Here is a 22,490-nt window from a genome sequence, read left to right as displayed (position 1 = left end):
CATATATGTAATTTAATACACTAATCCTCTAGGATTGAGTTGATTGCTTTATCAACACTCAATGCTATCACTTCCGGTGCGCGCTCTTCATCCAGGCGGTCTATCCAACCTTTGCCAGATCGGTCGATATATGCTGCTTTTAGCCCAGCCGCCCTTGAACCGACGATATCGAACGGGTTGGCGCTTACAACCCAAACATCACTTTCTTTCCCCTGTTTTCCAGCTTGTTCGACTAGATGCTCATACGTCCTCCTATCCGGTTTGAAGCACTTTAAGCTGTCAGCCGTAATTATCGATTTAAACCTCTCTGCGTGCGGTCCTAGGTCTGGCGAGGTCTTGATCGAATTTCCAACCATCTCATCAGTGCCATTAGAAAAGACGTAGGCTTCCACCGAATCTTTATTATTTTCCAAAAGCCTCAGCGCAGCGGGAATATCGAGGAAGACAGGTAATGCGTCATACGACTTCATAAGGGTGTCCGCGTCGTTCTCCGAGAGTGTTAACCTATACTCTGCCACTGCGTGACTTAACGCATTGCGCGTTATCTGGCTGAATGACTTATATTGACCTAATACCCCTAGTTAGAGAATATTCGGCGTCGCTGTCAAGACTTAAACGAAACAGCCCTACCCATGCTATTAATCCTCCATGTATATTCCAGCTGGTACCGCCGCCACGATGCAGCTAATTGTTTAGCATTCCTCTCATTGTAGATCTTAGCTAGCGTGCGATTTATCGACCTGGTGGACAGTAGCGTCCCGTATAAGTCAAACGCGATAACTTTCTTGCTAGCCGCCATTTAGAACCGTAAAGTTTCCCGAGGAATGAGTCAATTGGCGAAAGAAGACGGCGCTATTATCCCAAATATTCGCGCGAGGTTTGTTGATGAGATCTCATACAATTTGTCATCGTCATGAGTTGACATGGGTTATACATTCGCCGATTTATGCGGGGTAGCTAGATACTTGATTGGGATAGGTATGTTTATTATATCTTCATAGGTATTCATTAATTCGAAGTAAGTATAGGAGTTAATCAGTTAGACATCGCAGTGTGTATACTTCGGTTTCACTATACTAGGATTCTCTTATACCACTTATATAGATAGGTACCTATGTATTTCTATTCTATAATTTATTACACATGTATACAGATCTCGGGCTGATAAGTACAACATACCGATTAAGCTCAAATAAAATGTCAAAATGACATCACTACCAGAAAACCAGCAAAGAAACTACGCGATCTTCCGGGACTATCTCTCAACCGCACTTATAGAAAAGATCTCACGTCCCGAGCCAAAACCAAAACGGAGATCCAAGTCCAAGAAAGCCACTTCTTCTTCTTCTTCTCCAAAGTCAACGCAAGACACCTCCTCAGACGCAGACCTCAACAACGCAGACGATTTAGCCGATTTTGCAGACTACATCGCCACCGAGACCTTCCGCGCCCTCCCCGAACAACTCAAAACCGTCGATTACCACGAATACACCCAAGACGCGACGCTCCAAGCCCGCTTCGCCCAGCGCCTGCCTCTCACCGGCGCCTCCACCCCCACCATCCTGCCTACCCTCGACCCCACCGTCGCCGACTCCCTCTCCGCGTACAGCATAACCAGCGAGTCCACGCAAGGCGCCGACGAATTCCTCGCCCCGATCCTAACCGCGTTCCTGACCGCCCTCGGGACTGCTCCCCGCGCCCCCCGCGCCACCCTCCCCGACGCAGACGGGTGCGAGCTCTGCGGGCGCGACTGGGTCCCGCTGTCGTACCACCACTTGATCCCGCGGTTCGTGCACGGCAAGGCGGTTAAGCGTAAGTGGCATCGGGCGGCGGACCTGGAGAATGTGGCGTGGCTGTGCGGGGCGTGTCATCGCTTCGTGCACCGGTTTGCGGGGCACGAGGAGTTGGCGCGGCGGTATTATACGGTGGAGTTGCTGATGGGGGAGGAGGCGGTTAGGAGGTGGGTGGAGTGGGTGGGGAGGTTGAGGTGGAAGGGGCGGTGATTTATGGCTGGGGAGGATGGGTTGGGATGTTGTGAGGTATGTTGTATGGGGGAGCTATGAGTAGTAAGTGGGATGCTTTGTTGTATATATGGTAGTGATGATGATGATGATGGTGCTGTTGCTAGGGGCTCGTCAAGATCTTGATGGGGGCCGGGGTGAAGGTAGAAGTAGGATCTGGTCTACGGCTTGTATATAATAGCTTCGATCGCTGAACATATCCAATATATTACTTTATAATAAAGAAAAATGCATTTATAGTCGTGGCGAAATAAGATTCGAGAAGTTAGAGTAATGGGATATATATGATATACTTGCTACTCGGGCAATATTGAATACTTATACGGCATACACGTAGCCTAGATGATATATTAAGAGAAAGCTTACCTTAATCGCGCTTAATTACTTACCCTCACCCGTAAAATTATGGTATCATCTACGATGTGATTATCCCCGTACTGGCATACTACGACCTACGTAGATACCGGGAACACATCTTGAAAAAGAGACCCTATAGCACCATATAAGACCAAAAATAGCCAGATAAACTTCATGAATAATTATCTGATCACCACCTCTTCGGTGCTTCCGCAGTACCCGACGAAAACGTCCGACTCATAACATTCGCTCTCGATCTCTCCTTCTCAAGCCTCGCCAGCCCTGTCCTATCCGTGACGGGCGTAGCGTCGATAATATCGTCGAAAGCATCATCTCCTTCGTTATCCGATCCGTTATCCGAGTCCGGTTCCGCGTCGGAGTCGACTTTATATCTTTGCTGTTGGAGAGGGGGCGGTATTGCCTGCGGCTTCGGCTTTCGGTCCGTCTCATCTGCATTGGCAAACGGCTTTGACGCGAGGACCTTGCGTCGGATCTCCTCCATTTCAGCATCGTCGTCGGTGTCGTCTGAAATATCAAACGGGTCCCTACTAGTCCCTCCCTCTTGCTCATCCTTTGCGCCTTCCCCTAGTTTTGGCCATTGAGTCGGCTTCTTACCTAGATATATCCCATTGACACTATCGTTATCTCCGTCTTCACCTTCTTCCTCGTCATCATCGCCTTCCTCTTCATCCGAGTCGTCCGAGTCAACGATAACCCGCCGATTAACGTTGCCACCTTTCCATAAATCGTCGTCGTCAGCATTCTCTCTGCTTTCGGCGTGTTCCCGCTCTAATCTTTCCATCCATTCCTTTTCGGTCTTCACGATCTCGTCCTCGTCTGCGCAAGCTGCATATTTCTTCAACAGCTTCGAGTTGATAGCCAGAAAAGATTCGCCATAGTTGAATGGTCGTAGAACCTCCTCCGCCCAATCGGAATGTCCACATATGTAAAATGAAGCAGCCAGGGCCTCTACGCAGTTTAATCGTAAAGGCTTTCCGTAATTGACGGTATTTGCAGCGACTAAGTATGGCAGCAGGCGCTCGCATTTGCCGCCAACCTTGTTCCATTGAACTTCCTGCGTTCGCGCCCAAGAGCACTCTACTACTGCGGCGCCGTACTGGTCCATGAGCTCCTTGTCGGCGGGAGAGAGCTTGTGCTTTCCGTTAGGTGTGATAATGACACCATTATGTCTTTGGCCTAGGTGAAGGTCTCGCATGAGGCCGAGTCGTATTAATTTCTTCCCTGAGCATCGTTTCGGATCGCAATGATTCAAATCCCAACAAGCAGCTTTAAATGCAGGTTTAGAAGAATCTGATCCCTGTTCGGGATCCTCTTCGGTAGTGCGCGGTCGAGGTCGGGCGTTTCCATGACCTTTTCCACCTCGAGATGAGAATTTGTCTTTCTTGTGGCGAACCATGTCTTTGTGATAGTTGCTTTTAGAATAATAGCGGGAAGTAGATGGGTAATAATCGTGTATTGTAGTCTCGTAGTGTATGGACACGGACTATGAAATTCTTCGAAATGATGTTGAATGACGAAGCGTGGGGCAGATATCTACCCTGGACCCCGAAATTGAACCTGGCTCTTGGCGGGGTTTACAGGAGTGGATCCGTGAATTGGATGTGGATCTAAAATACCTATACATATACAACGGATAAACGTGATAGTCCGGCCGTACCTTTTTCTCGGGTTAGGTACGGAAAGATACAATTCTACAGGTACCTAAGGTTCCTTCGTCTTCTTCGCCGCCGCGCTGCCACAGCTCTGTGCCACAAGCCAAGGATAAACCAAGGTTCAAATGGGAAGTGGGATGCGACTCGGAAGTTTATAGCCAGCGCTTCCAATTACATAGGTGGGTTTAATGAATTTAGTGAGTTTAGTTTAATGGACGCCGCATTAACACCGTAACATCTTAACTTAAGCATCTTAGTGAATGAACCCTTTTTGAGCTTCATCACTCAGCAAAACATCATCGTTGCCAATGAATAAAAATACCAATCGTCGATCTCGCGCCAACTTATATCTATGGATGAGCTTATGGCCTTAAGCGCATTACAATAAACCCAATTATATCGTCTTATATCAGTTCCCGCTTGTGATAACCCCGATTTGAACCCGTCAAGATGGAGGCCGCCTCCGCTCGAGCGGCAGCCAGAGATCGTTGGAGCGAGATGGGTTTCCCGAGACCATCTCAGCTTCAACGATTTATAGCGAGCGCCTGCAGTCCCGAGAACTACGAACCGAACCTTGCGCTAAACCTCGAAATCTCAGATCTGATTAATAGCAAGAAAGGCAGCGCTCCACGCGAGGCAGCAGTCGCTATAGTCAACTATATCAACTCCCGCAATCCGAACGTTAGCCTCCTAGCCATCAGCCTTCTTGATATCTGCGTCAAAAACTGCGGATACCCCTTTCATCTTCAGATCAGTACTAAGGAATTCTTGAACGAGCTTGTGAGAAGGTTTCCCGAGAGGCCTCCTATCCGTTATACCAAAGTCCAATCTAAGATCTTGGAAGCTATTGAAGAATGGAGGAGCACGATATGCGAAACCAGCCGGTACAAGGAAGACTTGGGCTTCATTCGGGATATGCACCGTTTGTTAAGTTACAAAGGCTACCATTTTCCAGAGGTCCGGAGGGATGATGCTGCCGTCTTGAATCCGAGTGACGTGAGTAGACCACGACACATTTTTGTTGTGTCGACTGATCTAGCTAACCATCTTAGAATCTTAAATCGGCCGAGGAAATGGAGGAAGAAGAGCGAGAAGCACAATCCGCCAAGCTACAAGAACTAATACGGAGAGGCGCCCCAGAAGACTTACAAGAAGCAAACCGACTTATGAAGATTATGGCCGGCTACGACACGAGGTCCAAGACAGACTATCGCGCAAAGGCAGCTGAGGAAGTTGGCAAGATCCAAGCCAAGGCACGCCTGTTGGAGGAAAGGTTAGCAGCGTTCAAACCGGGCGATTCTATGAAGGATGGCGACGTCTTCGAAGAATTAGCTTCGTCGCTCCAAAGCGCGCAGCCCAAGATCCAGAAGATGTGCGAAGAGGAGTCCGATGACCACGAGGCAGTAGCAAAGTTGTTCGAGATTAACGACAGTATACACAGGACAGTCGAACGGTGGAAGCTCCTCAAGAAGGGCGATATAGAAGGCGCTAACAAGATAGCCGCGGGCGCACCCATCGCCATACCATCCGCGGCAGCTGGAAAGTCTACGTCGGCCGCAGGCGAGCTGTCGTTAATCGACTTTGATGGGGATGCTGCAGCGAATGGTTCTGGCAACAATGCTGCCGGATCGAGCTCGCAAGCTGGCGATCTCGAGAACGATCTTTTAGGTCTCTCCCTAGGAGGTAACAGTGGCAGTTTCGGCCAAGGTGGTGGAATATCACTTGGATTTGGGACAAATCAGAGTATGTCAGATGTACTTTCTATTAAAATAAAGGGTATCGCTAATCTTCATCTAGATGTTCCCGGGCCTGCTTTGCTATCATCAGTAACCCAAAATAACAGCGCAAGAGCGTCATCCCCTACTCCTCCACCCTTTTCTCCCTTTTCAGGATTTACGTCGAATCCCGCGGGATCCCAGTCTAACACTCCGCAACTAAATCTATCGCAACAATCTTCATTCTCCAGACCACCACCCCAGAAGGCACCGGCTGCCAGCGATCCTTTCGCAGCTCTCGCTTCTCCCCAGTTCTCATCTAAGCCAGCTACCCCCAAACCTGCAGCGCCTCCTGCGACAGCTGACGATGATGAATGGTCATTTTCTTCCGCGTTACCGCTCGAACCTTCTCTTCCTAAAGAACTTCGAGTAGATGTCAAGGACGGACCCTTGCAAATCCATCTCAACGCAGCGAGATCACGGACGCCAAGCGCCCTTTTGCTGGTTTTCCTCTTCTCCAACACCACCGCCGCGCCTATAAGCAATCTTCACTTCCAATTAGCCGTAACAAAGGTAAATTAGCTTCCATTGCCCCTATTTCAATAAAAAAAGGCAGCTAACAATCTCAGGGCTTTGAACTCCAGCTCCAACCGCAGACGGGCCGCGCCCTGCAGCCCAGGCAGACGGATGGCGTGTCCCAGTCTGTCGAGGTGTTCCACGCGGGAGACCGGGCTAAAAAGGTCGACAGCATCAAGCTCAGGTGGCGCGTTAGCTACACGCTGGGCGCTGATAATAAGGCCGAGATGGGCGAGATACCCGAGTTTAGCATTGCATGAGTTGGTGGATATGATTCAGCGGCGATGAGGATTGTTGGTTGGGGGGATATGGGGTATGGAGGAGAGAGAGTGTGTGTGTGTAGGAAGAAGTGCAAATGCAAGTCGGAGTGGAATGGAAATAAATGTGGGGTTAATAGTAGATTCGAATGAACAATTCCGCGTTGACGCCCCTTCTACGTATTATTCTACGTTTTCTTCTCTGCGTCTTTACTTAACTTGGTGGATCATACGGCACGTAGATAGGTAGGTAGGTTGACCCATAGCCTTAGCTCTTCGAGACTTCGGGTACTCCGTTGCTGGCTCTATTCTCTACGCCATCGCCGCCCTCGTTATAGAGGAAGAGTACCTAACCTAACTCACATCCCGTTTCTATTGCTCGATTAACCAACCTACCAAACTCTAGATCAGACGACTGGAAAATGATACTTTACTTCATAGAAGTGTGTAGTTACCAAATGTAAAGAAATTCTACGTCTACCAATCACAGGATTAACTTGTATCAAAATCAAAGTCAAAGTCAAGACCTCCTAAAACTAACTAGAAGAATACCTAGTTAACATAAGTTACTTGTAACTATATAGCATTCCACATTTCATCAAGGCCATCTATTGTGAAGAGTTGACTGGTGTATATATATACACGACAATACCACGTATAAGATCTATATGTACAAGACAAGGCATCCGAGTGGGTAATATCCGAATACGCGCTCCTCAGTCCAGTAGGTCTATACGCAAACCCAGGGTGCGGCCGACACCATCGTCCCTTATCATCCTATCTATATGCTCTTTTCTTCTACCGATGCATATAAATATATATATGAACGTGACCAGCCTCCGATATGCAGTGCACCGTCTATCCATGTTCATATACACCCATATCATACATACAAGTCGTTCTATAGTCTACTTCCAAGGTTAGGTAGTTAACCCACTCTCTCTCTCTCATGCAACCTCCCTCTTCCCCCCTAATAATCGTCGCTATAGCCGACTAAGTTAACCCACCTACAAGCTGCGCTCAGTCCTAACTTCCTCATAAGCCTGAATCTGGTCGCCGACCTGGAAGTCCTGGAACTCGTCGAAGCCGATACCGCACTCGGTGCCCCTGCGCACCTCCGCCACGTCCTTCTTGAGATGCTTTAGGGTTTCGAGTTTGCCTACGTGGGGCGTTAGTACAATAACTGAAAGAAAGGTATATATCCACATGAAAAGAACTGAGAGGAGATATTGAAGGAAAAGGGTTAGAAAAGGAGAGGACTCACCGCCATAGATCTTCTTCCCACCCCTGATAATACGGAAGAGATTATTCCTCGCCACCTGCCCGTTGCGCACCCTACACCCGGCAATATTCTTATACGTGCGTCCCTTAATATTAATCGGGAAGACTTGCAGCACCTCCGCTTCGCCTAGCACGCGGCTAGTGATCTCAGGCTCTAGATACTTGCTTAGAGTGGCCTTGACATCGTCCACTAGGTGATAAATAACGGTATGATCCATGATCTTCACGCCCTTCTCCTCCGCCATCTGTTCGATGTATCCCGGCGTCGTCGTTGCGAAGTTAACAATCACCGAACTCGATGCTGCCGCGTGCTCTACATCGAACTCGCGGATGGGACCCGTGCCTGACCGTAGGATCCGCGGTTGCACCTCGTGATTGCCTAGTTCCTGGATCGCGGCGCATACTGCTTCCACGGAGCCGTGGAGATCGCCCTTGACTACGAAGTTGATTATCTTCGGGCCGTTATCTTCTTCGGGTAGGGGTTCGACAACCGCTTCGTCGGCTGCGGCAGCCTTCTCGCGAGCACGTTTTTCTTGGAGTGCTTTGCGAGCCTCAGATATACCTGCCTGAGCAACGGCGTCCTTCTCCCGCTCGAGAAGACCCTCCCGGTACTCTACCGCTATTTTAGCGCGGCCCTCGTCGGGTGACTGGAGAACTTGGTCGCCTGCAGCAGGAAGATCTTTCCAACCTAAGATTTCGACCGGAGTGCCAGGCGGCGCCTCGTCTATTTCGAGACCAGCCTCGTTACGCAGGTGTCGGATCTTTGCCCACGTGATACCAGCAGCAATATAGTCGCCCGGTCTCAGAGTACCTCGCTTAACGAGAACGGTGGCGGCTTTCCCTAAGGGCTTAAGGCTACTCTCGAGAACCCAACCTTCTGCAGGACCGTCGATTTCAGCTCGATGGTCCAAGATTTCAGAGAGCAGAAGGATGTTCTCTTCCAAGTCTTCCATACCCTGGCCCGTCTTGCCACTCACGCAGACAACCTGGACGTCTCCACCAAAGTCTTCAATCTCGACTCCTTCACGCGCAAGATCATGCTTAACCTGATCTATACGGGCACCATCCGTATCAATTTTGCTTATAGCCACAATCATCGGCACCTTGGCCGCGCGTGCATGTTTAATAGCCTCAATAGTCTGCGGCTTAACACTGTCGTCCGCGGCTACGACTAAGACGACAATGTCCGTCACGTAGGCACCTCGTTGACGCATCGTAAGGAAAGCAGCGTGTCCGGGGGTGTCAAGAAAGGTGATGGGCATGCCAGAGGAGAGCTTCACAGAGAAGGCACCGATTCGCTGCGTGATACCGCCGTGCTCCTGAGCTGCTATAGATGATTTGCGCAGATAATCAAGCAAGGTCGTTTTTCCGTGATCAACGTGACCCATAATTGTCACGACCGGCGGTCGTAGTGGTAGAACTGATGGATCTGCAGGTGGAGGGCGAGGTTTGAGGTCATGTTCTGCACCAGAATCGACTGTCGGCTCGTAGCCATATTCCTGCGCAACAAGTGCAGCTGTCTCTCCTGCCATAAGGCTGTCCAGTGTTACGCCCTCGAAACCTAACTCGCCAAGTTGAGTCAAGAATAGGTTGGGTTCTACTTTCAACGCTTGAGCCAATGCTGGGATGCTGATTAATTCTGGCAGCAAGATAGGTACGGAACCGGCTATTTCAGCTTCGCGGTCAGCTCTACGTTGTGCCTTTTGTCGACGCTTCTCTTGGTATTGATCGTAGTCAAAGCCCCCCTCATCATCTCCATCGTTTCCGCGCCTATAGCTGCGCCGTGAACGCCTATCCCGACCTCCGCCTCGCCTCTCCTCATCGAATCCGTCAAATCCATCCAATCGATTATCACGGCCACGGTTTCGATCTTGGCCCTGGAAACTAATACTGAATTCAGGTATAGCCTGTGATTTTTTCCCTTCATCTTCTTCGACCGAGGGTTCTTCCGCCTTAGCTCTCCTTTTGGGTCTCGCATTATCAAATTCTTTCCCCCAGTCATCCATATCGGATAATTTCTCCTGTATAACAGGGTTACTTTTCATAGCAGCCCAAGGGTCCTTTTTGGGAGGCTGCGTCGAATCTAAATCATTTTTGTCATCGGACGATTTCGAAGCTTGCTCTGGAGCCGTTGGATCCTGAGACTTCGGCCCTAGAAAGCCACCAGAACTCTTATTCATAACAGCCCAAAAGTCCTCACCATCAGATTTACTAGGCGTTTGCTTTCTTGCTAATAAGCCCCATCCTGAATTATTGCCCGGTTTAGGAGATGGTTTAATAGTATTATCTGGGGCGGCTTGAGACGTCGGTTCTGTCGGCGGCTGTTGATTCTGCTCTTTACTAGGTATTCCCGACTCCTGGCTCGTTGCCTGTGATGGCTCGGGCACATTATCACGAGATATAGATAGGAATTTTTCCCCCGGCAATGGTCCCCATTTGAATGTAGTATTCGGTTGGGAGTCGTACTTTATTTTCGTTATTATGTTTCCTAGAGGTCTAGAATTTGACCCTCTGTCTCCCTCCCTCCTAGAATAGTTAGACTCCAACGAACGGGATGAATTAGGCCCTGAAGTTTTAGGGAAGTTGGCCGGTAAGGGGATAATAGGGGTGGTTGAATTGAACCCCGAAGATAAAGGACGCCTAGGAATTACACCCGGCCTTGCGCGGTTCTCACTGGGTCTGGTGTCTCTCGTGAGGACGGGGGGTTTATTTATAGTCATGCCATCTCTATGAAGACTCTCCTCAATCGCCTCTTGCTTTTGTGCGTTCCATATATATCTCGCCCGGGGGCCATTATTAGCTGGGTTCGGCTTCGCGGCTTCGGTAGCCTGCTGGGTTTGCTGTTTCGTAAGTAGCTGCTGGCGTGCTAGGAGTTCATGCGGGGAGAGAAAGTCATCCGGCTTAGACTCCGTCTGAGACTTAACCTGACCTCCCCATCCGCTACCCCATCCGTCATCGCCTCTCAAAATCGTTGTGTTTGAAAAGTACTTTTCGATCCGCGGGGTCGCTGACCGTAGCGAAAGACGATGTCGACAGAAAGCGCATATTGAAGACTCCCGCTATGTAACATATTAGTTAGCTCAGAATCAGACTTCAAGTAAATAAATATAATTAGAATAAATAATAAAGTCAAACTGAGTAAACTAACCCCTGATACTCTCGCTCTCAACATGGTGAAAGTGGCTGCTTCATATCGTCATGCGACTTTTTGAAGCTAGAATAATCCTAGTCAAAGGTTTATCGAGATTTAAAAAAAAAAAGTTCCGTATCGCGACGCACGCCAAATCGGATACGGTACCAAAAACTTTTTAGTGGGACCAAAAGGATGAAGCCGCGGGGCCGTCAATGCCGAGAAAACGGATCTGTCAGCCACGAGAAATGGAATGCAGGGGCAAACCTTAGGCCAACAGGGGTAGCTTCAGCCACATTCCCTTGTCATCTCGAGTTTTTGACAACTTTCATCCCCTATCTGACCTATCATTCATTTCTAATCATTAACTTAATTTTCCTATTTTCCTATACTTCTCACTACTATGGCCCGCCAAAGAGGCTCGGGGAAGACATCTTCCAGCAAGAAGAAGGATACCGGTCCTCCGGCCCCCTTCAAGAAGCCCCCTGAGGTCCTGCAGCCTTTCATCGAGACGCTTGATGAGAAGTGCGTATACATCACACACATCGACAGCCACCAACGGGATTTCAAGCGCAAGATCTTTGTTGTCCCCGTGCTCATGAATATTGCCCTAACAGCTGCCCTGCTATATCGTATATGGTACATTGCGCCTTACTACCTACGGATCTTCGTCTCTATTCTAGGCTATTTTAACGAGACCACCATGGTTGTCGATGAGATGGAATGGGATGAGATCATCCCCGAAGTCGCCAAGCGTGCCTTTTCTTTCATGCTGGACTTCCTGCTCTTCGTATTTGTCTGGTCCTGGCCTATCGATTTTGTTATAGGCAACGAGCATGGAAGCCCCGTCATGTGGCGGTGGAACGTCGGATTCAGAAACCAAGAGGTTGTCGTGCGAAGAAGTAGGAAATGGGTCGAAACTGCTGGCGACTTTGTCAACGATGAAGGGGCAAAGAGCCTCTTCATGTCGCGTATCAGTATGGCGACATCACCCATGCTTATCAACGAGAAGACGGGCTACCTCCTTATGACTGCTGACTGGGACCTCGACTGGGCTGCCATGGTTGACACCACTATGATGGTAGACGAGAAAATGGCTGCAATCGAGGCGTTTAAGACAGCCATCCTGCTTTTTCACGAGGATTACGGATGGCTCTGCGTGGACACGACAGTTGGTGAGAACGATGTGGAAGACGAGAGGAGACGTCAGGTTTTCGCTTTTAGAGATGCACTTGCTGCCGTTGGCAAGGAGGCTCTATTTTACCGATGGATTGAAATAATACAGTTTGAATCAACACGACCTGGTGGTTTCACAACAGATAGACAGGAAAAGACTGCACAGGAAATCAGAGATTTGTTCAGCAAGGAGGGCATCGACTTTGATAAATTCTGGGAGGAGAGTGTAGGCCAGAGTGGTCTGGCTACCCCTGGGATGTAATTAATATAGACAGGAGGGTTTAGAATAGACAGGTATAGTATACTATCATGCACATTATGGCGATATTCGGTTTAGTTTAATGATCAACAAGCTCATCCATACCAACTGATTGATTCATTATCAGGGTGATAGCGTATGTACAGCATCACACAGAGAGCAAGACATGCGAATGCTCAAGTAGACAAGCTCGACTGCATAGTCCTGCAACATATGAAAATAAAAAACATAAGTGTTCATCAGGTTAATAGACATCGTACAGATGCTTTCCACAAAACGAGTAAAACCGAAATACTAGGAAAAACAGAGTATATTAATATCAAGGAATCAGCATAGTGGATCATTCACAACTGCGCGCACACAACTATCAGAGACAGTAACCTGCAAGGCAACGCAAGAGTGTTTGATTGACATGCAATGTTAGGTGCCCCGAGTGATTCGAGGCCATGCAGACTACGCTAACCGCAGTCCATCATAAATGGTTACGTTCATTTAGTTGACTTCTTCTTCCCTGCAGCACTCTTGCCTAAGGCAGCCTCGCGTTTCTTTGCTTCCTTAGCCTCGATCTCAGTTCTTCGGGCTTTCTCCTGTGCCTCTCTCTCTTCCTTCTCAGCCTAAATTCACATGTTAGTAGACTATAATTGTATGGGTTAAACACTTATTATTACGAACCTGCTTTCTCGCAGCCTCGGCTTCTCTCTTCTCTCGGATGAGTCGTAAACGCGCCAGGTCAGCCTTAGCCTCGTCCGTCTTGCCAGCCTCGTGAAGTTTGCGGTACCTCTCCTTAGCTTGTTGGGCTTCTAGGGTTTCACGCTCCTTTCGGCTCATAGTCGACAAGTTCTTGACACCCTCGGTAGCCTCCTCAACATCGTTAGCTGACAACGGAGCCTTGGCCATATTTCGTGCAGCTTTGGAGTGGTTCGGGTTGGCAGGCATGTCGTCATCTTCCTCTTCAGATTCAGAATCAGTAGGCAGGTCGCCAACTTGAACAGTCTTATTCTTTCTGGCAATAGCCGCCTCCTTTTGGGCCTTCTTAGCCTGTTTGCGCTCCTCTCGAGTTAACTCGGCTGTCTGTTGAGAAGGACCAGCATCATCGTCATCCTCCGAGTCTTCCTCTTCGGAGCTCTCTTCCTCGTCGTCATCTTCTTCATTCTTTTTGTTATTTGCGCTCCACATGCTGATCTCATTACCATCAGCATCAAGGGGTCGAAGGTCACGAGAGAAGTGCTTCCCGCCTAGAGAAAGAAATATTAGTAACCGAAAGCTTGTAAATTAAAAGGGAATTTTACTAAGGACATACCTCCTCGAGTGAACTTCCTAAACTTGCCTCCACGGCCACGCGAATTGCCACCGGGTGCTCCTCGTCCAGACATGATGATAACGTTGAAGTGTAGTAGTAAGTATGGTAGTAGGTATGGTAATAAGAGTGATGATTAGTGGGATGGCGGGGTAAATAAACTAGAATCGCGACTGGAAATAAATACTGTATGGCGCAAAACAATCCAGATCAATTTGATTGTAAAATTGGAAGGATCCAAAGATTTAGTTCTATCGTTCTCAATCAGTTAATAAATAGAAACAAGAAAAGCAAAAGAACAAGTTTTAAAATAAAAAAGAAGGGTTGTTGAGATGAGTAAAAGACGTACCTGGGTCAAACGGCGTTGGTGGATGAGGGGCAAAAAAATCACACGAAGGTGGTACTCCAACACATGCGATAAAGCCTGGTTCTTGTCGTAGTAGTCACTGCAGTCATAGCTGCACAGGGGAGTCAGAAGTCCCTAAAAACAAGACCTAAATGGTGGGGTACCTAAACTGTTAGCACGGCATGTACGTCGACAGTCAATTATAATGTCATTGATTGGTCAGTGTCCGATTAGCTTTAGATACCAGCACATGGCTGGCATGTAAGCAAGTTACCTTCACGCTTATTCGATAAGATCTAATCCAGTCCAAATCCAATGGAAAAAGGTTATGCCGCTAAAACATAGGTAGACCAAGCGTCTAGCCCCACTTTGCCAATCCAATAAAAATGAAATTTCTTGCGACAGCATTTTCCTCTTTTCTTCTTTTTCTTTTCCTCATCATAAAACTATAATCCTTCATATTCACTCTGGCTTTCGTCGCTCTTCGGAGCTTTTCAATGGCAGGTCTTGGAGGGGAAATTGGAGGAGAGAGGGAATTATATTCGATCACTTACCCTCTGGCCCGTTGTGGTTCCTTTGGAGCTGCCGTTGGGTACCAGAGAAATTTTTTGCATCGATACATACGTCTATACCTACCCAGATAGGTTGAAATTTTGTAACACTTGTGACTGTTAAAAACTTGTTATGAAATGAGTAGACGATGTTTGAAGGGTATGGTGGTGGTCAAATGAAAGAGGATGCCACTCGGCGTACATGTTCACATTTTCTAGCGTTCAAGACTTCGAGATTGATGTGTGGCACTAAGGTTGAATCCTATATCAAGCGACATTAGCAATTTTTATAAGAAATCTACTTCGTATCATATTCCCCTCTATCTGACCAACCCAGTTGATTTATGTTAACAATAGACTAAGGAGTGGCCTCGATATTAAGGAGACTAGTCAGTCTGATGCTTGATCGTTCACACTGCACCATGAATCAAAAATATCCTTCTAGACTATTATTTCAAGTCATACGCATATCCTTATAGTATAAACGTACAATCCAAGTGTTAAAGGATCTTCTAATAGGTCAACTCGGAAAGTACTGAGACTTAAATCCTCGTTAAGCTAAATAGCTACCTGCTATGGAGGTTGAATAATCATTAGAGAAACAGTAGAATTATGTTCGTTTCAATCCTCTCCCTTCTAGGTGGTATATATTCTACGTTGTTTTTCTTATGCATAACCGGTCAATATAGCAGGGCGAGATATAGCCACTTACGATTCAGAAAGTAATTGTTTAAAACGCATCAATTGTTTTCTACAAGCTTAACAGGTAGGTACTTAAGCTATATGTGAGAGCCTCCTCTAAAAACTTCCCTTAAGATGGCCCGACTGCTAGTTCTAACCTAGCAGAAACGCAAAGGAATTCCCGTATGCCACACGTCGTCAGTCGACTGACTGCTGTTTTAGATAGCTAAAAGCAAGCCACTTAGAGTTCTTCAATCAATTACCGACCGCCTTCAAAATGTTGTTACGGAAGGTCTCGTGTACGTAGATTCCAGCCTCCTTCTTCAATTCTATAGCCATAGAGAGTCGGATCCCATGACAAGGGTTATATAAGATAGTAGACAAGGGATTATGAAAATCCGAAGGGGTCAGCTTCTGGTCGCGGGCGAGCTCCTGTAAGAGTAGATAGTGAAAGTACAATTCAAGTACCTGTCAGGATTCTAGATGAGACATCTAGAACAAAGAGCTTGTTCAGTATATAGACGTAGAACCTTCTAGGTAGTTAGAGTTCCTTGCGGAACAACGAAGTTGTTTCCATGCTGTTTGGTTCCACCTCGTGACAGTACCTGCGTAGAACTGCATGTAAATATGGGCTCATTAAGTCTATCTCCGAGGATGCGGAGGTTTGTCATGGAGAAAATGGTGTATTTGGTGATTGGTACGCAGAATCTTGAAAGTGCTTTCGAGGCCAGGATTTGATCTGGCTGGTTGGTGCTTTGAGCAGACGTAATACACTTCATAAGTGGAATCCCTAGGAGGTTATGGAGGTCCGCTTCTCCATAAAGTTCGAGGAGGTCGTCTTTTAGATTAAGAGCCTCTACGAGGTTAAGGCCTCTACATTTATTCAGCAATGGACCTTCTGCCGTGTAATTGCCATCTTTGTTCTTATGCACTTCCCAGCCCTCAAGATTACGTGGCGGTGCACGTCCCGCTATGATTAGCACGGCAGTGTTCACCTTATTGATCAACTTCCGGAGCCTAGAAATAGGAACCCACAGTTCCGCTAAAGAGTGGTACCGGCTCATTTTATTCATCTTCAAAAGGGGGGCCATCGGCTTCGGCAGCGGTGTACAAGCATTAGTGATTGCGGTGATCCAAGTTAGAAAAGGGATCTCAACTTTTTCAGCTTCTAAGTGCGAAGAAGAGGACGGAAGGGGAGGCTGGATATATGGTAGACTCTGTGTTCTCGTAGAGCAAAGAGAACCTATGAAATTGGTGAATTCATTATGGTTTAGTTGGTTAACCCCTATTAGAGGAGCGACATCCTCGAGCAACTGGAGAACTCTCTCTGTAATACCACTAGGTGGAAGTAGCGAGCTGGTTGGTCCTGGAGACTCACTCTTTACCGTAGAATATTGAGCCTCCGTAGATAATTGAGTGTCATCCGCCGAGAGTCCAGTTTGTAATGAACGCCGGGCCTTCTTTGCAGATGAGGGACCTGCGTCTTCGGATGTCTCCTCGGAATGCTTTCCTTCTGCAGAGCCCATCAACTGCACGACTGGGCTGCGGCTTCGTTTTCGTGGGGTCATCATCTTCTTAGTTAGAGTTGCACCCCAGAAAGGCAGTAGATAGTGAAGTGTGGGATGAGATGAAATGGAAGGTTGTGTGGTTAATTGGAAGAAGCTTAGGGTGTGAGGAGGGAGAATGTTTATTGAATAAATGCCTAGGTAGGCGAATTAGGAAAGTGTAAACGGGGAGTGAGCATAAGGAGGAAGTTGACTTGTTGCTACCTTGTTATAACTCTAGTGAGTGCTTCGGCTAATATCTTGATGAACTCGAAGTCTTGAGTATAAGGTTTTGATATATTCCAGTCAGTATGTAGTACAGACTAACAGTTTGGGCACCTCTATCGCATGAAGATACCTAAATTTCCGAATAATACTGGCTGCGGGCAGATATGTTCGAAACTATTGGTAATGTGAGATGATGAAACATTACCCGTTGTTGTTGTATCAGGTTAGATGTGTGCAAAGGGTAAGACCTATCCGAATCCTAGGTTTTAGATACATACATTTACCTAAGATAAAGTATGTATTGCAACTTCTTCAATCGTCCGTCATATTCTTGTGTGACTTCCTATGCATTTATTCATCATCGTAGCTTCCCCCATCCTCAACATCTATGTAACACTTATATCTTTATGTACCTTCTTCATTCGTTTAATATTTCTAGTAATCATTAGCCACCCTATATTCTAGTGGCAATAACTACCTAGATTATGGGATCCGTAGTGGATAGCACTTTCAAGTCAAGAAGCATTACCCAGGCAGTTCGGAAATAGCCATTGGCTGCCATGTAATTTACATATAAGCGAAAGCCAATTTCTTTTCCTTATTCAGATGGTATAACATTAGTAACCTCTTAATTATGATCTTCCAGTTTTGATAAGGCCATCTATTTATAGGCATCCTCGGTCCTTAGTATAAGTTAAGCACTAATAGGCTACCCCTTTCGTCTCCCGTAAGCTAGTCTACCTATTATCTACTAATATAGCCACAAAAATTCAATGTAACATCTCGTAGCACTTTCTTTTTGTAAAATTATACACTTGGATTACAACACGCTTTTCCCCGCTGCTCCCAAGAATCTACTAGAAAAGCTAGGTTAAGGATCAAATGCTGAGTCAATCGAATCTTGTGCACCCGACAGTGACATGTCATAAATAGTTTGAAGGAGAGCCCGCTCGAAGACAAGCTGTCGTGTACAAGGGCAGATCACCTAACTAACCCTCCAGTACGGTGTTATTACCGCCGTTCGAATTACCGCTCCGTTTTTTCTGCTGTTTCCGCCGTGTGCTTACGATAATCGTAGTCGTTGCGTTATAGATAATTAGACACTACCAACATGATAACTCATGCCACAGAACGAATGTCCATTGGCATTGGCAGTAAAAACCATTGAATTCGGTGAATATTATGACTCCTTTAACAGAAATATACGGTGGCGAGCAACATATCATGAGAGGTGATATATGTATATCTATGGTATTAATTAAAGAAAGCGTTGCAGAGTATAGAAGAGGATATTAAGGTGAAGCTGAAATCAACGTGCTGTCATATAGAAGTGTTATTTGCGAACCTACCAGTGTATATATTTGTAGTCTCCAGAAGCTCTCTCAGGTTAACAGCGTTCTGTGTTAGTATTCCCACTGAAATTTAATTCATAGAGCATCAAGAGTTCTAAGACCGTCCTAGAAAGGTTATGTATATATGTATCCCCCCTTTTTCGAATATGCTGATTTTCTCGTAGGTGTAAATGATCATTCATCATCCCTATATCAATATTAACCTATCTATACTCGGTACCTGTTGTGTATTCCGATAGTTATGTAGTGCTAAATCCAAGATGATGAAACCTCTATCTGTTAACCATCTGACTTCCTAATATCGTCTTCTTATCTTCTTGGCCATGGCTCTCTAACTAATATTCGGCTCACCACATAATTCCTCACCATCACCTTAGTGATGCGGTAGTATCAACAGATAGCAAAAACCAATCACTATAACAAAACTATTAATTGCAATTGCAATATGCCAATGTCACAGGGATTAAAAATCCTTCACATGCTAATCAAGCACATATATACAAACAGCCAACATAAAGCCAAGGTACGTACCCCACCTAGCCCCACCCGATCATAAAAACAATGGGGCCCAAGCGTCCAACCAGGAACACCCCCGCCAACGCAGACAAAAGAGCCAAAATAGCAAGCCAGTCTTCCACAGCAAGGCGAGTTCTCCAGTCTGAAATTCAGACAAGGATTATGGTCCCTGGTGAAATCGGCTCAATGGTCTAGTCGTATGATTCTCGCTTCGGGCCACCGAAGTCCCTTCGCTTCCAAGCGCAGATGCGAGAGGTCCCGGGTTCAATTCCCGGTTGAGCCCATCTTTTTTTGCTTTTATTCTATTTTAACCTTTTTTTTTACATTGTCTTTCCTGCAAGAAGACCTTTTTTTTTCATCTGAATCCAACAGCAGCCCAATACTCATGGTTGATTACCTAATACACGACTACATAGATCAACCTTATGTAACATGACATGTAGTTTATACCTCTTCCTGTTTTTTTTTATATGCGTCTGATTTTTGTACTCTATAGATGATTTCTATTCTTAGTCGCTGTTAAATACTTCTGTCTAATAACTTTGAACTGATTAGGCGTTCGCGACTAAAATTGACCACATCTTTAAGCCCTAGGGCTTGAAATCTAATGGATGTATATCATGTAAGTAACTACAACTCCAATATATAATCCCCATTATTCCTACCATTCTTTCCATTCCAGTATGTTCCTATAAGTATGAGGCTACTCATATCCCAACTTGAACTGATTACTTTTGAAATTCTATAAATTAGCCTAGATATATTAGGTAGTTTTACTGAACTAGAATGCACGCAGGCTACTACAAACCTCCAATAATGTCCTTACCAATTATCGTAACCATAATAGCAACAATTATTTCGCCACCAGATTCTACGAGATCTCAAAGTAATATCGAGAATGGTACACATGTCTCTTCGATTGTAGAAAATTATCTAATATGCTGCTGATATCAACGCAAATTGCTGCAAATTTAATGCAGATCCAGCAGCACCATCCTGCGCATCATGCCTGCCAACCGTAGTGGCCACTGTAAGTTGCTCCCAGTCAACGCCGCGTAGTTGCAAATCCGAGATTTCATGCCAGCTGAAACGTAATTCCCCCATTAGAATAGACCCAAATCTAAGAAGACTGCTGCCGATATCAAGTCTCTTGAAATGACCGAAGTGAAATAAACGCCTAGATATCACCGATGAAGAAATCCCATCCCTAAGAGCACATCTAAACCTCGCCATCGGCCAGTTCCTCGTCGATGTCCTCCTCTTCGATGTCCTCCTTCTTGAGTGCGACCTTGGAAGCCTTCCTGCCGCGGGGCTTCTTGGTGGGAGTGCCTCCGCCAGCCTCGCCGTCGGCCTTGCGCTTCCTTGGGGTACCCCTGCCTTTGGTAGAAGGAGTGGCTATGAAGGAAGAGCCGTCTCCTTCACCGCTGGTATGGGCCATGAGCTTCTTCTGGATGGGTTTCCAGATGTGGCGAGCCGAGTCAGCGCTGGCGTAGTTGCCGACCTTGGCGAGCTTCTTAGCATCCACCTACACGCATTATATGATTAGTATGCTAGCCATCAGTATGTATCGATAAGCAATATCACGTGGTGTAGTGTAAGTGTAGCTTGCTCCAGTCTTAATTAAGGACGAGCGTTATATTTAGTAAATGTGTACGAGGAGACGTATATTTCAAGGGATTGACGATGACATCACTGGGGGTGGAAGAAGATGGTGAAATGGTGTGCGATAGGTACTAATGAGGTGAAGGGTCTTCCTTACCTGGGGCACGCCCTCTTTGATCTCGCTGATGCATATGAATGCCATGGCTATGACCTCGATCTCGCGCTGGTTGAGCTGGAGCTTTTCGCCGGAGCCATTTCCGGCGGACTTAGTAGGAGTAGACATGATAATGAGATACGAAAAGAAAGTAGTGGTAGTATTGTTTCGTGAATCGTGATAGTGTCGAGAAGACTTGTTGCGCTGATGGGTTATATGTGTGTATGAAGATATTAGGTGTTGATAAAAATTAAAGAAGTGAGCAGATCTCCTCAGTAGAATAAGAAATGGGGAGAGTTTTGAAATAGGGAACCCTGAAGAGGGGGTGCAGCTGCTTATAGCAAGAAGGAGGCGTGAATTTCTGTGAATAGATACTTCTTCGGAAGCAGGAGCATAGATACGCGCTGTCACGTGGCAGGGTGTTTCTATCTTAATTGATCTTAATTGACAGTAAGGTGGAACCCACGCATTTAAGATGAGAAGGAACTAGGAAACACCCTACTATGTGTTTGGAAGTTGTACTAAATGTTGCTATTACCATTGCAGGTTATAATTGAGAATGCAATTGCTAAATACATGTAAGCAGCATCGTTTTCATCACTTTACTTTTTGGTTGCTTACCTGTTTGCTCCTTCTAATTTAAACTTTCAACAAACAATTGGGGGATTTGAAAAAAAAAAAATCTCCAAGTATTTATCGGAGATCCGAGCTCGGACACTTATAAAGCTTGGGTCATGTATAAAGTGAAGCATTTAGCATTCTTGCGTATATCTTCTTAGTATAATTATATGCTAAGTTGCTGACGATGCTAATCAATTCTTAACCTCTTCTCCGACTTGGTTGACATTGTGTAGAAATATATTTACTATTATCTTTCGGTGCCTATTACGGGCAACCAACTTTTTTATCATAGTCAAGAATGGGACCCCACTCATAACATATCGAAAACGAAATAAGTCGAAATAGGATGCTCTTTGAGCACCCTGTTCAGTAATTGAAATTGTATGGATGAATAATATTGGATCTTCTGAATTCGGAGCTTTCCCACAAAGATACCAGGTTCTTCATATTGCTTATGGCATCGTCCCAGCCTTCCCTGAACCTATTTTTTGCGGTCTGAGCCTTACATGCACAGGCATACCATCTTTTGGATGTGCCTAAGAAAGAAGGTCCAATGGATTAGTTTTATTTAATTAGATTGGCAATGAAAAGGCTTCCAAATAACACATATCTAGACCTTGTATTACCATATATAGGTACCTAAGGTAGGCAAGATAGTCTAGGGTCTCGTGGGTTTTATGAGAAGTTTGCGGATTTGATGCAGTATGATAATGGGAAGGAAATTATAAATGATAGAAGAGAAGAGTACCTACAGCACCATCCCCAACTGGATATAATCGTTGACCATTGACGGTGTGAAAAGGCGTTGCCCTATTTCCCCTAGGCGAGAACCCGTTAACGTGTGTGTCCACAATAGTAAGTCGTATATATGAAGGGGAGAAGGTTGTATAGACCATCCTTGTCCAGGCTTCATATTGATGCTCACCTTTTCTGGTCCCATTCCTCCCATGCTTCTTCAATATCAAAACTCCTAGCAATTAAAACAGCAACAAGTTTGAGTTGAGTTAATGCAAGTTCCATACCGATACAATGACGAGGACCTAAAACTGCGTTAGCCAAGGTTGATCCTGAGAAATAAAGAATCGCTATGCCTGTTAATACGAACCAACCGAAAAGGGTATCCATGTATCTCGTAGAGGTCGCATAGGATGGC

The 22,490-nt window shown here is 46.1% G+C and overlaps 8 protein-coding genes across 8 annotated transcripts; 3 read left to right on the top strand and 5 right to left on the bottom strand.

The window, feature by feature from the left end:
• Positions 1–20: 20 nt before the first annotated feature.
• GL218_09109 (Haloacetate dehalogenase H-2) lies at positions 21–799 on the bottom strand (the record flags this gene model as incomplete). The annotated part of the gene is made up of 2 exons (XM_033585934.1): positions 21–568; positions 631–799. 2 exons carry the CDS (start codon positions 797–799, stop codon positions 21–23), a joined length of 717 nt encoding a protein of 238 aa, XP_033439962.1.
• Positions 800–1,205: 406 nt separating this feature from the next.
• GL218_09108 (uncharacterized protein) lies at positions 1,206–2,003 on the top strand (the record flags this gene model as incomplete). The annotated part of the gene is made up of 1 exon (XM_033585933.1): positions 1,206–2,003. The coding sequence occupies one exon, from the start codon at positions 1,206–1,208 to the stop codon at positions 2,001–2,003; it is 798 nt and encodes a 265-aa protein (XP_033439961.1).
• Positions 2,004–2,568: 565 nt separating this feature from the next.
• GL218_09107 (Ribosome biogenesis protein TSR3) lies at positions 2,569–3,795 on the bottom strand (the record flags this gene model as incomplete). Its single annotated transcript, XM_033585932.1, has 1 exon — positions 2,569–3,795. One exon carries the CDS (start codon positions 3,793–3,795, stop codon positions 2,569–2,571), a length of 1,227 nt encoding a protein of 408 aa, XP_033439969.1.
• Positions 3,796–4,501: 706 nt separating this feature from the next.
• GL218_09106 (ADP-ribosylation factor-binding protein GGA2) lies at positions 4,502–6,602 on the top strand (the record flags this gene model as incomplete). The annotated part of the gene is made up of 4 exons (XM_033585931.1): positions 4,502–5,047; positions 5,104–5,794; positions 5,849–6,339; positions 6,396–6,602. The coding sequence occupies 4 exons, from the start codon at positions 4,502–4,504 to the stop codon at positions 6,600–6,602; spliced, it is 1,935 nt and encodes a 644-aa protein (XP_033439968.1).
• Positions 6,603–7,606: 1,004 nt separating this feature from the next.
• GL218_09105 (Translation initiation factor IF-2, mitochondrial) lies at positions 7,607–11,052 on the bottom strand (the record flags this gene model as incomplete). Its single annotated transcript, XM_033585930.1, has 3 exons — positions 7,607–7,758; positions 7,864–10,939; positions 11,029–11,052. 3 exons carry the CDS (start codon positions 11,050–11,052, stop codon positions 7,607–7,609), a joined length of 3,252 nt encoding a protein of 1,083 aa, XP_033439963.1.
• Positions 11,053–11,413: 361 nt separating this feature from the next.
• On the top strand, positions 11,414–12,448 carry GL218_09104 (uncharacterized protein; the record flags this gene model as incomplete). The annotated part of the gene is made up of 1 exon (XM_033585929.1): positions 11,414–12,448. The coding sequence occupies one exon, from the start codon at positions 11,414–11,416 to the stop codon at positions 12,446–12,448; it is 1,035 nt and encodes a 344-aa protein (XP_033439898.1).
• Positions 12,449–12,933: 485 nt separating this feature from the next.
• Positions 12,934–13,818, bottom strand: GL218_09103 (putative casein kinase substrate phosphoprotein pp28 protein; the record flags this gene model as incomplete). Its single annotated transcript, XM_033585928.1, has 3 exons — positions 12,934–13,059; positions 13,118–13,680; positions 13,746–13,818. 3 exons carry the CDS (start codon positions 13,816–13,818, stop codon positions 12,934–12,936), a joined length of 762 nt encoding a protein of 253 aa, XP_033439965.1.
• Positions 13,819–20,179: 6,361 nt separating this feature from the next.
• On the bottom strand, positions 20,180–20,845 carry GL218_09102 (uncharacterized protein; the record flags this gene model as incomplete). The annotated part of the gene is made up of 2 exons (XM_033585927.1): positions 20,180–20,485; positions 20,720–20,845. 2 exons carry the CDS (start codon positions 20,843–20,845, stop codon positions 20,180–20,182), a joined length of 432 nt encoding a protein of 143 aa, XP_033439964.1.
• Positions 20,846–22,490: the final 1,645 nt, after the last annotated feature.

This window comes from Daldinia childiae (genome assembly GCF_008694065.1).
Source record: "Daldinia childiae strain JS-1345 chromosome Unknown Scaffold16, whole genome shotgun sequence".
Classification (NCBI taxonomy): domain Eukaryota; kingdom Fungi; phylum Ascomycota; class Sordariomycetes; order Xylariales; family Hypoxylaceae; genus Daldinia; species Daldinia childiae.
The sequence above is the reverse complement of the archived record's forward strand: the minus strand, read 5'-3'. Positions and strand labels throughout refer to the sequence as shown.